Source organism: Erpetoichthys calabaricus, chromosome 2 (assembly GCF_900747795.2).
Source record: "Erpetoichthys calabaricus chromosome 2, fErpCal1.3, whole genome shotgun sequence".
Classification (NCBI taxonomy): Eukaryota; Metazoa; Chordata; class Cladistia; order Polypteriformes; family Polypteridae; genus Erpetoichthys; species Erpetoichthys calabaricus.
The window spans coordinates 87,551,988-87,568,649 of record NC_041395.2 but is presented as its reverse complement, the minus strand read 5'-3'; the positions used below and the strand labels follow the sequence as shown (position 1 = coordinate 87,568,649).

At 38.0% G+C, this 16,662-nt stretch overlaps 1 protein-coding gene across 1 annotated transcript; it reads left to right on the top strand.

Moving 5' to 3' along the window:
- The first annotated feature begins 380 nt into the window (after nt 1-380).
- On the top strand, nt 381-6,937 carry LOC114646065 (protein S100-A12-like). The gene is made up of 3 exons (XM_028794049.2): nt 381-533; nt 2,984-3,167; nt 6,707-6,937. Exons 1-3 carry the CDS (start codon nt 424-426, stop codon nt 6,839-6,841), a joined length of 429 nt encoding a protein of 142 aa, XP_028649882.1. The 5' UTR covers nt 381-423; the 3' UTR covers nt 6,842-6,937.
- The last annotated feature ends 9,725 nt before the right edge of the window (nt 6,938-16,662 follow it).

Below are 16,662 nucleotides of genomic sequence, written 5' to 3'. Positions count from 1 at the left end.
CTGTTCTTACAAACACCTCTACCAGCAGCAACTCAAGTTTTTCCTAGATGATCTCCATTCCAAATACTGGCTAGGCCAAACCTGATGACAAGATATGATTCTCATTTATATTACACAGTGATTTGAGTTACTGTAATTCAATGAATCTTCATCAGCGGTATAAAGCATTCCAAATATAGCAGTGTGGAAGAACGGAGGAAGGGGAAGCTGAACAGTCTCAGTGCTCTTAAAACTGGGAAATGATTAGGTGCTTGTGTAAAACAAAAACAGTGCACATCTGGTGTCACAAAATGAAATAACCAAATCTACAGCTTTATGCTAATGCAAACCATCCCACAGGCTTCCAGTTTAGCAACTGCTGTTGAGCATGAGAAGTAACAAAAGATCACTAAAGGAGCCCTGGGCAAGTTGAGCTGAGAGGCAATGACTCATTTTAGAAGGGTGTGCCCATTTGTGCAGGGAAGACTATTTAAACCCAAAGCAGCCTGGAAGCTCCACCTAGCTGAACATTTATCTACTGCTTCATTTGCAAGGTAAGTTCTTCTCTTCCTCTTCCTTTGTTCAAATGGTGCTTAGCCTTAGGAGTTTTCTTTTTAGTCTGCTTATGTTTCATTGTTACTTTTTTTCATCTGCTTGTAGTTAGTTAGATGGTGGGTGGCTATGTGCTTTGCATCAAATAGTAGGAAGCTTTCTTACATTTGAAATCTGAACCACAGGCAAGCTAGCAGCCTTGATTTGATATTTCATCACAGGAAATCTACAGACCTATTACAGAAAAAATTACAGAAAACCCCAATAACAACAGGACTGTGCATACGGTATGTAGGAAAGCCAAAGTGTTCAAGATGAATTATTTTATTGTGTCTGTTTAAGAAACTTTAGGAAAGTGAATGTCATAGGCACAGACTAAGCTCAATTACGCCTCTGTGGTCTCCTGAAAGTATGCGTTCAGTTTTGAGCTCTCTAGAGAGAGCCTTTAAGGTCTTTTTCTGTTTCCACATTGAAATCCAAACTGAACGCCCACATCTATGGCGATCGCTTTATAAAAAACTGCTCATTTCACTTTAAATTTGTCTGCTCTATTGCATTTATGGTGTTGTCTATAATTTACTCTTTTCTGTTGAACTCTGAATTGTTGAAGTTGCTGTATTTCCCCCTGTTTAGTGCCAAATGAGAAGGATGCTAAAATATATACAGCTTCATAAGGAAATCCAAGCAAAGCTAAAAGTAAGCCAAAGTGGGAGGGAATATTTAGTCGGTTCCTCTATCCCTCCCACTCTTTGGGATTTGGTGAAGAATTTAATTTCTGTTTCCATGCGTTGATGTTCCAGTAATCTGTATTTCATATTCCATTAAATTTCAGTTTGAATAATAAGTGAGTATTGTGTCTTTCTTAGCATAAACAGTGAATTTGATAAAAAAGGGGGCATATTCTAGTTTTTCAGTAGTCACATTTTATCTTCCATTTGCTGTAGATGTGGCCTTTCTTCCATTTTTCTTAGAGAGCACACTCTTTCTTTCTTTGAAACATATTTGGCACTGCTTGCTTTGTGCAGCTTTTGCCGTTCTCTCCCATTCGGATCATTTTTAAAAGAAGTAAGAGTGAGTGAGCAAGAATTAGCCTCAGGCTCCTCCAGACATGCCACGCCTTACTTCTGTCCCACATAATTAGGCCATTTTGCTCCTACCAGCATATGTGTGTCACTCCCTGCGCCGACACACTTAAATGGAGATGAAAACTTGTTTAATACATTTGCTTTTTGCTTTCATTTGCCACTGTATTTCTCACCCATCTCCTTCTCTAAGTACTATAGTAGACAGATATGCATTGTTTATATATGTCTTTTTAAACATCAGTGAACATTGCTGGACTAGCCATTATTGTATTTATTTTAGAACTGTTATTTGTGATCTGGCACCACTTTTCAGTTTTGACAAAGCACATTGCCAGAGACTCTTATTTCTTGTATTAAGGCCAAAGGAATTCTTCTTTTTATACTTGAATTTTATTTTTTTTGTGAAATAGTCTACTGACTCTTGTCATAATTTCTGTTTTTCAGGTATATAGTTTGACTCTGAATTATGCTGATTTTATTTTATTTTATATTTCTTTTGCTTATTACTGTAATTCAATACCTTCCTGAGAATGCCATTTTTGGAATCCTGCTTCCATGCTTTGTGAACCAATGGAATATGTCACTCATTGAACGCAGAAACAACATGGTTTAGCCACTACCTTGAATGAATACTTTTTTCTGCATTCACCACACCACAATAAAAGCCACTTCATTTGGTTTGGCACTCAACTGAACAACAATAGATAGAAAAAAATGTCATATTTTTTGTCTGAACTATTTTGAGTCAAGAGCTGCAGAGTATAAGAGGTGCCTGGGTGGCCTGTGCTGAACTTTCACTGATAATAAGACCAGGTCATGAATTTTGGCAATGTGAAAATATGTTTAATTTAAAATTCAGTGAACATCAATGTACAGTAAGTCCAGGATACGTTGCTATCAATCGCAACTGCAGCAACAGCTTTTTCTATTAAATTCAGCAACATTCCCAAGGTCAATAAATGCACAGTAATTTAGGCTCATGTGAGCCACTAATCCTGGCAACACTGGGGGCAAAGGAGGAACCACCCATGGACAGGGTGGTGGCCCATTGCATGGCCCACTCTCACTGAAATGGGGCCAGTATCGAATCACTGGTCATTCTAGACGTTTAAGCTTAAAGTGGTACATGAAGGTACTAAGAGCAAGTTAAAAGACTCATACCTTTACATGGGAAACTTGCTTATTTATGTATTTACTTATTTTCTGAGATCACAGTACTTACATAAATTATTGGATTTTTGTAATAGAAAAAAGCTTTGACTGTTGTCATTGTAGAACCATAGTTATTAAGAAACAAAGTATTTATATTCTTACTAATCAAATCAAAATGTATTCACTAATTATTTTTTGTTCATTTTTCATATTAGGTGTACTTCATTTAAATTCACAATGGCACAATCACAAAAGAGTAATTTGACCAAGCTTGAAAAGGCCCTCCTCACTATTCTTGACTCATTCTACAAATATTCAGAAGGAGATAGTGATAATAAAACACTTTCCAACAGTGAAGCAAAAGATCTCATCAATGCAGAGCTGCCACACATCCTGGGGGTAAGTGCCCACATAGGTAAAGATTTGGGACAAAAAGGTGTAACTAAATTAATGTAATTTTGCGTTAACAGGGATTAGTGATGATGGTGAAACTGTATGACTGTATGGAGGATGATGATGATGGTTAAAAATGCAACACATGGAGTATACAAAGAAGGATACAAACTGACAAATACTAAGATATGTAGGAACACCACCCCAAAGCCCCATACTTTGTGCAATTACATGTGTATATTGTTTACAAGAAGAGAGGAGACAGGTTAAGCAATTTCTCTCATGTAACAAAGGGAGTCAATGACAGAGAAAGGCCTCTCAATGTTGTGTTTGCAGTCTAAAATGTAATCCACTAGGCTACTTCTTAGGCACTGAAATCTTACCTAGAAGTGTCTTATAAAGAAATGTTATCATGGGGTAAAAATTAGGGAGCATAGAATAGAGGAATAGAGAGGAGTACGTTCACTCATGCAGTTTATTCTGTGTGGCTAAAATTCCCACACATAAATGATGAGTGTAGGAATAAACATACGGCAATGAGGAACAGAATGAGTTGATATTTTCAGCTGTTAAACACATACTGTGCATCCGGAAAGTATTCACAGCGCATCACTTTTTCCACATTTTGTTATGTTACAGCCTTATTCCAAAATGGATTAAATTCATTTTTTTCCTCAGAATTCTACACACAACACCCCATAATGACAACGTGAAAAACGTTTACTTGAGATTTTTGCAAATTTATTAAAAATAAAAAAATTGAGTAAGCACATGTACATAAGTATTCACAGCCTTTGCCATGAAGCTCAGAATTGAGCTCAGGTGCATCCCGTTTCCCCTGATCATCCTTGAGATGTTTCTGCTTCTAATTGCTGCCAAAAGTGCATCGACAAAGTATTGAGCAAAGGCTGTGAATACTTATGTACATGTGATTTCTCAGTTTTTTTATTTTTAATAAATTTGCAAAAACCACAAGTAAACTTTTTTCATGTCATTATGGGGTGTTGTGTGTAGAATTCTGAGGAAAAAAATGAATTTAACCCATTTTGGAATAAGGCTGTAACATAACAAAATGTGGAAAAAGTGATGCGCTGTGAATACTTTCTGGATGCACTGTATGATGCAAGTGAATGCAATTTTCATTACATAGTGCCTGTCATAATTTACTGGAAACTGAATTGACTTTTCTCACACAAGTTGTGGCACATCATACACTTGGGATCAAACCCTAGTCCAGGGGTAGGCAACGTCGGTCCTGGAGTGCCACAGTATGTGCAGGTTTTTGTTCCAACCCAGTTCCTTAACGAGAACTCAATTATTGCTGATGAAGCACATATTGCTTAAGTGACATTTTAATGCTTCATTTTAGTGGTCTCGCTTGTTAAGGTTCTCCAACCTTAATTGCTTATTTCAATCTTAAACTGCTGCATTCAGTGTTTTAATTGCTCCTTATTAGCAATAAGATGTAAAACAGGGGTAGGCAATGTCGGTCCTGGTGAGCCGCAGTGGCTACAGGTTTTCATTCAACCCAATTGCTTAATTAGAAACCAATCATTGCCAATCTCAGACCTTATTTAATTTTATGGCTTGTTAGTCTGTGCAAAGTAAGGCTTTTATATCGTAGATTTTTTTCCTTTCCAAGGATATCATCCAAATGATTTGAAGCCTAAAACAGATCATTTTCAGTCTGTCACATTTTTCTATTAAGTGTTTTATTAAATCAAACCGTGCATGATGAACACACACAGATGTAATTGGAAAAAAGCTAGCTGGAGAACTGCTGGCTGCTTTGTCTTTTACATCTTATTGCTAATAAGGAGCAATTAAAACACTGAATGCAGCAGTTTAAGATTGAAATAAGCAATTAAGGTTGGAGAACCTTAACAAGCGAGACCACTAAAATGAAGCATTAAAATGTCACTTAAGCAATGTGTGCTTCATCAGCAATAATTGAGTTCTCGTTAAGGAACTGGGTTGGAACAAAAACCTGCACATACTGTGGCACTCCAGGACCGACGTTGCCTACCCCTGCCCTAGTCCTTTCACTCTCAGGTGTTTGACAGATTGGACTCACAAGCAGGTTATCCAGGTGATTAAATTCAATTTCTCCAAACAATGAATCTCACTTCTTATATACTACTAGTAGCAGTTGTAATTGCACCCACAAGTAACTAAACTAGCTGAAGTAAATAAAATATTTTATAGCCCCTTTGCCTATTTTCAGTATAATTTGCATGGAAGATACTATCATTGCAGTAAAATAGGCCTTCATGTTGAGTATTGTTGAACATTTTAAACTCACCTTCCTCTCATCTAAAGACATCCCACGTCCCACACCAAACTTTTATATTATTTAATTACCGGTGACTTCCATCCAACCTGGGACCAAATCCTGGTATATTGACTGCATCTAAATAAACCTAAACGAGTCAGAGGAGCTTCTATAAAGTATGTGATGTTCTATCTCAAATTAGATAGAGAAAAATGTTTATGAAAGAACCAGGAGAATGAGATGTGGGCAGAAAAGATGAGCCAAGTTCAAAATCCAAAGATCAAACCAATTCATTGACAAATCTTAAACATTACCCAGAAATCGAAGTCCATAGTAACCAACAAAGTTTCTGATCCCAAAATATACCAAACAAAATGTGATGATGACATCAAAGATTGCAACCTCCTAGAGGACCTTGGGAAATGTTGCCATCATAGCAACTGAGCACACTGAAGCTAAAACATGGCAGTGCCCACATGTAAGCAAGCCGGCATTGTGTCATGATAACTAAACAGCTTCTAAAAGGAGACAGGTAAAAATGATCTCCTCGTGGTAGAAAACTTCTGACTGAACATAAATATCGGCCCAAATGGCCACAGAAAATAAATAAAAATTTAACAAAAACTTCCCAGCAATGTAAAACTCCCATGTGTCAAGCACAGATAAAGTACAATTTTTATGAAAAATTCAAGGGTCAAATTCCAAATCTAAATATGACAGATTAGTTAACATCTTGCAAAAGAACAATAATTTTAAATTATCTTGGTCAACTGGAAGAATCCAAACTCTCCTATTTTAAGTCAGTGGGTAACTAATGTTGTATACTATTTGGAATTGGAAAAAATCAAATTCTCACTTAGAGGATCTGTACAAAACTTTGTCAAAACCTGGCAGGATCTAATCAATGACATTTTAGAATAAGCATTTTAATTGAGGAAGCAGGTTCTTTCTCCTCTTTTTATTCTTTTATTTTTATTCATTTATTAATTTATTTATTTACGTATTTTTACTAGTTTAAGGTTTTACTCTGCTGGCCTAGCTCTCTTTCTCATGGGTCAGGATTTATTTGTTTCAAACTTAGTTTTGTAAAACTAGACTTGCTTGAATGGAATGTTATTTGATTTGAATAAAATCAATAAAGAGCAAAAAAAAGAACAATAATAATCTGAAAATATGTATATGTTATAGAGAGGTAACTAGAAGGTTTCTAGTTCCATGGTAAGGCCTTCTTTATGATGCTCTGCTGATCACCTCTACCCTTCTCTTTAAACAGAAAAACAACGATGAGGCGTCTGTCAGGGATATCATGACTGATCTGGATAAGGATGGAAAAATGAACTTAAGAGAGTTTACTCTCATGCTGATGTCTTTGGCAGTGGCTTGTGATGAGGAGTCGCAGGGGATTTAATAAAAATGAGTGCCAGGCTTCACATCAAAGGATCAGTGGTTTTTGAGTACTTCAGTCTGATCAATCTAAATTAAAAAAGATACCAGATTTACCACAGGTTATCATTCTGTGCGTCTTCTTTTCCAAATGTTTTGCTTCATTGTGTGCAAAGGTGTCAGGTGTTCATCTCATCAGATAACAATCATTTCAACTTCTATCATTTTTGTTCAACTACGTGAGAAACTCTGGCCACAAATTCCTGACATTCTCACATTTATTACTTGGCTCTAAATTTCAGTCTATGCAGGGGACGTGTTACAGCACTTACTTGAAGCACTCAGAACACTGGAGCCCCACACACCATATTAAGGGGCCTAGGCAGTGTAACCTCCCTAAATATACATATCTATTATTAAAAGAATAACATAAATCTAAGAAAATGTAAGGATTGTCCCTGTATGGTGTTTCTGTGCCAGCATAACTGACATTTTAAAAAATAAACCAACAAAAAGCATCACATGTCCCATTCCACACACTTTACACACTTTATTGATAATACAAATGACTGTATTTACTTATTTCTATGCATTTCTTTGTATTATAGGATAGCCTAGTTATGCAGTAGTTAAAATTGTTGTTCATGCACTTGCTCTGTCTGTATGGATTTTTATTCCACATCCCATATACATGCAGATTGGATTAATTGGCATCTCTAAATTGGCCCTGTTGTGTGTGCAGTAGACTACCATCTTGTTGGGTTTTTTGCCATGCTGAAGCAGACACTGTCTACCTATGACCCTAAACGGGGTGAGCCAGTTAGAATGTTGGTGGTTGGGTGGATATTTTGTGTACACTTCACATTGATCACTAAAGGAGATTGTGGCAACAATCTAATGGGTTAGAATACTCTTCAGAGTCTGTGTTCCACAAGAATACCATGTCAACAATGCTATGAAGCCTGCCATTCAAGAATGAGCCCCACATAGAGAGAGTACTTCTTCATAATACTGCAGTAGTCTTACATCAACATGTGTACTGGGGTAGATCTAGTGGAAAGGTAAGTCTTGGGTCTATTTCAGTAGCATGAACATATGAAACAGACGATCCCCATGGAAATGAAAGTCAGGAGCAGAAGGGCAGTAGAACATAAGCTCTAAACCCATCAACTGATAGCATTCATGTAAGCTCCTTGTAATACATAATGAATTCTTGAATGATTATCAACTCCTGGGATCTCCTTGTTCACACCAGGTACAATGCAACTGTACATACTGTATATCAGTATTGTCAGGTATATTTGCTAATTTCCATTTGCTTATGTGGATGAAGTTAATTTTTATTCATTTACTGAATCTCATGATTCTTGACATTTTTAGCTTGTAATTGTTCCTGAATGCTAACAATTGGTGTTCCCTGTTATGTATTCAATTTTATTATTAAGATGATGACATCATTCCACCACCATTTTCTTTTATCACAATCACCCTCATTTTGTGTTTTAGTTTCATGAGTGCTGTCATCTTGTTAACAGTTTCTAGAGTTGTTCCCAATTATGCAACAGGATATTGCAGCACAACAATGTCATAAAAGATGTTTGGATAATTCTAGAAACAGTCTTGTGTGTATTTCATTCGTTTAAAAACTCTGGGCAGGGAAATCTTATTTTTGGCTTAAAATTTTGGTTCCTTTTGACCCAGGCTATTAATCCTTGTTTAGGTTTTCATAAAAGAATCTCATTGACTGCCTGTTATTGAGCCTTAGTCTGACTTCTTACCATTTTTGCCAGTTCACTTTAACTTTTTGATCCCCCAGTCTTTTACTCTTTTCTTTTCTTTAATTAAGTACGCTTTCCACCACTGTACACTTAGTACTGATGACATTCCTATAAAAAAGTAATCTGTAAAAGTCATGTGAAGAGACCAGAGCAGCATGGTGGTACAGCGGTCAGTGCTACTGACCATAGAGCCCAAGTCTTGTCCTCATGCCTCTGCCTGGCTACAGTCTGTGTGGAGTTCAAACATTTTTCCCTCATGGATTTCCTTTTTTTAAATTTTTGCATACATTGTAAAAGATGTGTATTTAAGGCAGATTGGCAATAATGATATGAGAGTCCTGCTGAATTCCCTTCACCTCTGGTTTGGTGAAAACACAGAAATGTTCAGGATTTTTTCTGAACTCACCAAAATGCATCAAAGTCAAAGGAGAAGAATTAACTAAACTCATTTTGAGTGTATTATATTAGTGCAATGGCCTTTGAAGTAGCCATAAGGACTACAGAAGCATCTGTCAACTATACTGGACTGATAATTGTGCACGAAAATGTGACCTGAGCTGTGAGGCAGCAGTGCTAACTACTGCATCATCATGTTTCCGAGTGATAAGTTATATCTCCCAAGCTCCTATCACTACAACTAACTAATACCTACAGAGCCAGTGATGGAAAGGATCAGCTTATACAGTTAGGTCCATAAATATTTGGACAGAGACAACTTTTTTCTAATTTTGGTTCTGTATATTACCACAATGAATTTTAAATGAAACAACTCCGATGCAGTTGAAGTGCAGACTTTCAGGTTTAATTCAGTGGGGTGAACAAAACGACTGCATAAAAATGTGAGGCAACTAAAGCATTTTTTAACACAATCCCTTCATTTCAGGGGCTCAAAAGTAATTGGACAATTGACTCAAATGCTATTTCATGAGCAGGTGTGGGCAAGTCCGTCATTATGTCATTATCAATTAAGCAGATAAAAGGCCTGGAGTTGATTTGAGGTGTGGTGCTTGCATGTGAAAGATTTTGCTGTGGACAGACAACATGCGGTCAAAGGAGCTCTCCATGCAGGTGAAAGAAGCCATCCTTAAGCTGTGAAAACAGAAAAAACCCATCCGAGAAATTGCTACAATATTACGAGTGGCAAAATCTACAGTTTGGTACATCCTGAGAAAGAAAGCAAGAACTGATGAACTCAGCAAAAAAGACCTGGACGTCCACCGAAGACAACAGTGGTGGATGATCGCAGAATCATTTCCATGGTGAAGAAAAACCCCTTCACAACAGCCAACCAAGTGAACAACACTCTCCAGGGGGTAGGCGTATTGATATCCAAGTCTACCATAAAGAGAAGACTGCATGAAAGTAAATACAGAGGGTGCACTGCAAGGTGCAAGCCACTCATAAGCCTCAAGAATAGAAAGGCTAGATTGGACTTTGCTAAAGAACATCTAAAAAAGTCAGCACAGTTCTGGAAAAACATTCTTTGGACAGATGAAACCAAGATCAACGTCTACTGGAATGATGGCAAGAAAAAAGTATGGAGAAGGCGTGGAACAGCTCATTATCCAAAGCATACCACATCATCTGTAAAACACAGTGGAGGCAGTGTGATGGCTTGGACGTGCATGGCTACCAATGGCACTGGGACACTAGTGTTTATTGATGATGTGACACAGGACAGAAGCAGCCGAATGAATTCTGAGGTGTTCAGAGACATACTGTCTGCTCAAATCCAGCTAAATGCAGTCATATTGATTGGGTGGCATTTCATGATACAGATAAACAATGACCCAAAACATACAGCCAAAACAACCCAGGAGTTTATTAAAGCAAAGAAGTGGAAAATTCTTGAATGGCCAAGTCAGTCACCTGATCTTAACCCAATTGAGCATGCATTTCACTTGTTGAAGACCAAACTTCAGAAAGAAAGGCCCACAAACAAACAGCAACTGAAAGCCGCTGCAGTAAAGGACTGGCAGAGCATTAAAATGGAGGAAACCCAGCATCTGGTGATGTCCACGAGTTCAAGACTTCAGGCTGTCATTGCCAGCAAAGGGTTTTCAACCAAGTATTAGAAATGAACATTTTATTTCCAGTTATTTAATTTGTCCAATTACTTTTGAGCTCCTGAAATGAAGGGATTGTGTTAAAAAATGCTTTAGTTGCCTCACATTTTTATGCAATCGTTTTGTTCACCCCACTGAATTAAAGCTGAAAGTCTGCACTTCAACTGCATCTGAGTTGTTTCATTTAAAATTCATTGTGGTAATGTACAGAACCAAAATTAAAAAAAAGTTGTCTCTGTCCAAATATTTATGGACCTAACTGTATACTCAAGGGCTGTCACTACCCAATCTGTGCTACATAGTGAGGAGCACATCATTTTAATCCAATAGTGAAGACATGACATACAATAATCTAAGCAGAACAACAAAGTGCTTTCACAATATGCTCCTTATGGTCAGTTAATATACCCCTCAAATTAAAATGCTGCGAAGTACTGATTGGTTAGTGACACCAAGCATAATTGTATACACTGTATGTGATTTGTTCACCCATGAACAACAAAGATTGGGCAGGTAGCACAGATCAGATAGTGACATCCCAATTCCACATGGCTGCTACAGTTCTGTGATGTCACACTGGACTTGCAAAGCATCATAGTGCCACCAGGAAAGAACATTTGCCTAAGGTAGCCACACTGCAGATTTTCAGGAAAAAAATTCAATGAAAAAGGTCACTGGAGAACCCAGCAAATCCATTGCAAAAAACATTTGGGCGAATTTCACAAACGTCTGACCTGACTTGATCCATGTATGTGTGTGTATGAGAGTTTATCCTGTGATGGACTGGCGAATAATCTCATGTTGGCTCCTGACACTGCTGGAAGGTTCTTAGAATGTCCCTATGCATATGAATTGGATTAAACAATTGAGAAAACAAATGAAAGAGCCCCATTGTGCCTCATTGTTTTAGACAGGCAATATAAATGACAAGAGGGAATTTCACTGCTCTGTGCTCAGCTTGTAATTTAATGCTATATCTTCAAAATGAATTGTGCGTATTTTACCAATCATCTCAAAAACACATTTAGAGTTTGTTTTATAGGGAGATCATTTTCATTATTTTTCCTAAAAATTCAAAAGCATCCAGCTGCAGGCAGCTGTCAAACTCTTTCACCTATTTACTGTTGGACCCTTTAAGAGAGGTGGACTGGCCGTAGCGACAGGTGAAGGAGTTTGAAAGGAGCATGACAGGCTGACTTTTGTTTTTCACAGTTAGAAATGACTGGCAGTGTGTTTATGTGGAGTTTCCATGCAAATTGCAAATTATCTAATGATGAAATAAGGAGTTGTTGTTTTATGCTTCTTAGCATGTACAAGAGTGCCGCATTCTCATTCTGGGAGGAGATGGAAAATTGGCATGGAAAATGGTAAAACAAGACAAAAATCAAAGCTGTAATTTCCATTAGGGGTCATAACCAAAGTCAAAAATCACCAAACCACTAAACCCAATACGCAAACTGAAGATAAAAAATGAGGAAATTCACAGGAGGCTCACAAACTCTAACTGCCACCATGATAGTTTTTTGTTGGTTGTATCCAGAACCTTGGACAACCAGGAGACATACAGCAATGATTGCTGTACCATTAAGATGGTGACGCCATGTGCCATGACTTCTGGTTGTCATGTGGTAGCAATAGGAATGGAAACCATGCACAAACAGTACCCACAATGGTGGGGCACATAAAAATACAAAATGGTGACACACTATGGTGCAAAATACTCGAAAAAGATCTTACATCAACAAACTAATTACAGGAAAAAAGTCTATGCATTCCAATACTCCAAAAATGAAGAAGAATGTAAGGAAACACATGGAATAAAAAAAAATTAAAAATAATTCCCAATCATAACAGGAAGGATTAACAAACACAGGCCCATTGGGAACTTTCCTTCCTCCAAACAGGCAAGAATTATTCCACAAAGGAGATAAAGAACTTTAAAAAACAGATTTTTAATATCTGACTTAAAGTTAATCCATATCTCCCATCTATTTCCCTAAGCCTGGAATCAACTTCATCACAAGTTAACCTGGTAGTTGCACGTTCTGTAACAACATGCACCATGTAGCACACTCAAATTCCTAACCTATAAGTCTCCCCACCAGCTGCCAACAAAATAAATAAGACCTCCAAATGTCTCAGAACCATTTCTTTGTTCTCCTTAGGAAGACACTTAAAAATTGTCATTTTATGTGAATTTCCCCTTGGGATTAATAAAGTAGGGCGGCACGGTGGCACAGTGGTAGCGCTGCTGCCTTGCAGTTAGGAGACCTGGGTTCACTTCCCGGTTCTTCCCTGCGTGGAGTTTGCATGTTCTCCCCGTGTCTGCATGGGTTTCCTCCGGGCGCTCCGGTTTCCTGCCACAGTCCAGGTTAGGTGGATTGGTGATTTTAAATTGGCCCTAGTGTGTGCTTGGTGTTTGTGTGTGTCCTGCGGTGGGTTGGCACCCTGCCCGGGATTGGTTCCTGCCTTGTGCCCTGTGTTGGCTGGGATTGGCTCCAGCAGACCCCTGTGACCCTGTGTTTGGATTCAGCGGGTTGGAAAATGGATGGATGGATTAATAAAGTATTTATCTATCTATCTATCTATTTGGACAAACATCCAGAAAGGTTACTCTAAATAAGTACCGGTAGTGTCAAGTACCCCCTACTGGTCACAGAGTGCCAAGCCCCTTAATATCATCATGATTGATTCTAATCAAACATATTTTATATGATAATGTAGCAAGCATTTTAAGTCTGCTTAATACAATTCCAAGTTGCAGGTTTTCATAAATTTCATCACCAAAAGAAAATAATGATGTATTGATTACATGCTAACACCTTTAATGCAAGGCATCTTACAAAATTTCAGACAAAATTTGTTACATTTCTTTTTCCAATGGGAGCATGCAGGTAAAGCTCATGATCATACATACAGTGTCAGGAGAGGGATTTGAACCTACAACCTAAGAACTTGAATTTCAAAGCCATCTTCACAACAGCACAATGCCTGAAGTACGCTTAAGAGGTACAGCAAATCCACCTTCTGAAGGAACTTCACTCCATAATGATGGTCATGCACACTTACTAAGCAAACCAAGCTGCCTCTGTCACATCCCTGTGTTGATATTTCATCACTGGCACCCTAAAAGCCACCTGCCAATCTCAGTAGAAATATCTGGAACACTTAACAAGGCTACAGCCCTTCCCCTGCTTTGGTGACTGAGACCAGATCTCTTTGATCTCTTTGATTCTGCTTCCTGCGTACAGACACATACTAAAATGAGTCAAATTAACAGTAAGAACAGTGAAAATATGGTAAGATTGAGCAAAATTGATGCTCCAGGACAATTTCAATTGTACCTAGTAGAATTTGTTCAAAGCAGAAACCAATGAAGGGACACAAACTAACTTAGAATACTTCTAATCAGTAACTGGCTACGTCAGCAAATGTGTTGATGGTTCTGTAACCACCAGAGAAATAAAGACACAACCTAATCAGAAACTATGAAGAAACAGTTAAATTCATTCCCTGCTACACGCATGTGATGTATTGCTTAAATCTGGCAGCTAGGAGGTGCTAAGAGTACCCAAAAGAAACATCAAAGATGGCATCAGAAATTCAAATAAAAACTACAAGAAACAAGATTACTTCATTAAAGACTTTAAACCATGACACGTGTGGATAGGTTTTCAGGCCAAAATGAGCAATCGGATGCCTGCTTGCCAGATGAAACTAATACTTGCTTCCTCAAGAACTGTTGGATCTGTAGATCATATCAGCATGGTGGTGAGATTAGTCAATGAATGTGTGTCAGACGAGCATGTCGTCTTTGGCTATTTCCTTTGAAAATAACAGGAAAGTAACTAAGGTACAACTGACTTTATTATTATCAGCTGTATAATGGTAGGGACACTCGTGTGGCAACTCTTGGTATTGAGAATACAAACTCAAAGGTTGATCAGATCAATTGAATCAATGTACAGAAGTTGTCCCAACTCACAGAACTTCTCTTATAGTTGATGCAGTGAAAAGGTCATGTCTCTGATTAATCTTCTTACCATTTTTGCCAGTTCACTTTAACATTTTGATTCCCCAGTATTTTACTATTGGTATTGAGAATAGTGCCAGGAAAATAAAGTCTGCAAAACCTGTGTGTTTATTAAATAAATAAAACATAAAGGAGAGATGTATACAGGGAGAACAATAAAGAACAAAATATCAAAATATTCTTACTGGATTAATACAATGGTGATAGGGGGCTGAAGTCTATCCTGGCAGCATTAAACACAAGGAAGAACCAGCCCTGGACAGGGTGACAGTTCATCACACAGCCCACTTATGCACACAGCCATACTCACCTGGGTTCAGTTTTGAATTTACCATTGACCATCTTTAGGGATGTGGGAGGAAACGAAGAGTAACCATAGAATAAACCCACAAAGAGTGTGGAAGCTCCACATGGACAATGACATGCTGTCAGGCTCTTGTGGGGAGATGTACCATCACTTTTGCTTTGCTGTCTCACCCATGCATTTGTTCAGTTTAGCACTGAGGGTCAAGCTCCAAAAGTCAATCACTCCTAAAATGAAAGGTTCTAAAATGGCACTTTATTGGGTTGTGTGGCTCTTCATAGAACCATTGCTTAATAAAGAACTATGTTGAAGGCTTCTTTGCATATTAAGTTGGTTCTTCTGGCTTTGTAAAGGTTCCTAATAACTAGAAAAATAAGGAATCTTTAATATATAGTGGACTAACTTGCAGGATACATCAGATCAAGAAAACGTGAACTTAGCCTTAGCAGAAGTCATTTTAAAATGATGAAGTCTCGAAATCTGCAGTTATCTGTTCTTTAACTAAATAATTAAAGGATCTTCTTGTAACACTCATGAAGATGGTTCTCTAAGAAACCAAAAATAGTTCCACTCTAGCATCACTCTGAAGAACCACTGTGGCACCTTTATTTTTATGAGTAACGGTGACTAATTAAAGTGAATTCAAGCACCATTTTTGAGGGTATGTTCATTGATGGAGATGCTAAGGGTATTGCTGATGTCCTGGCTCATAATTTTAGTCTTCTCCATATTGATGATGAAACTAAAACTGCATGCATGTGCAAAGCAGTTGATGAGTCTTTGGAGGCCCTCCTCAAAATGGGTGACCAGAGCAAAGATCATCTGCAAATAACATTTCCGTGATTGGGGTCGCTCAAATCTTGGTCTTTGCTCTGAGCCAAGTAAGCTTCACTAGATTTCAATCACTTCAGAAGAGCTGAAGGCATATGATAGCAGGGAGAAGAAGATAAAAAAGTGTACCTGAGCAAGAACACAACCCTGTTATAATGCACTATTGGTTGGGAATAGTGCAGAGAATGAGACATCCCAATGGACACTGTCCTGTATATTTTAATGAATGGACATGATCATCCAGTCTTCTGGAGCAGTTTGAAAATGCCTCTTCTGATTACAAACTCAAAGGCTGATCAGATCAATTGAATCAATGTATAGAGGTTGTCCAAACTCAAAGAACGTATCTTATAGTTAATGCAGTGAAAAGATCATGTCTCTATTTAATCTTGCAGCCATGTAGCCTCATTGAAGCTATACAAAGCAGTGAGGCTGTGTATCCTTAGCTGGAATCACACATGTTGGAATTTCCCATTCACCACAGGCAACCCCTTACCCACTGGGCAACCAGACAGAGACAATTTGGTGTTTAAAGGTACCACAGTGCAGTGGCCAATCTTTTTATTGTACATTGTTTCCCACACTTTGATTCCAGGCTATTGCCTTGTATTTATTAAGTCTCCATGAAGCAGGAGCTAAAGTGTGCATGATCTTGCCTCTTAATGGACGGGTGTATGCACCCTTGCACAGCCGTGCAAATTCTGCAGAGCTACAAACCCATTGGAATGAAAAATCAAAAAAGAGATCTCCTTAATATCTAAAAATGAGATTAGAAAGAAATAAAATAGAGACACATTATTTTGTCTCATGCTGCACAGACGTTTCTCCTCAGAA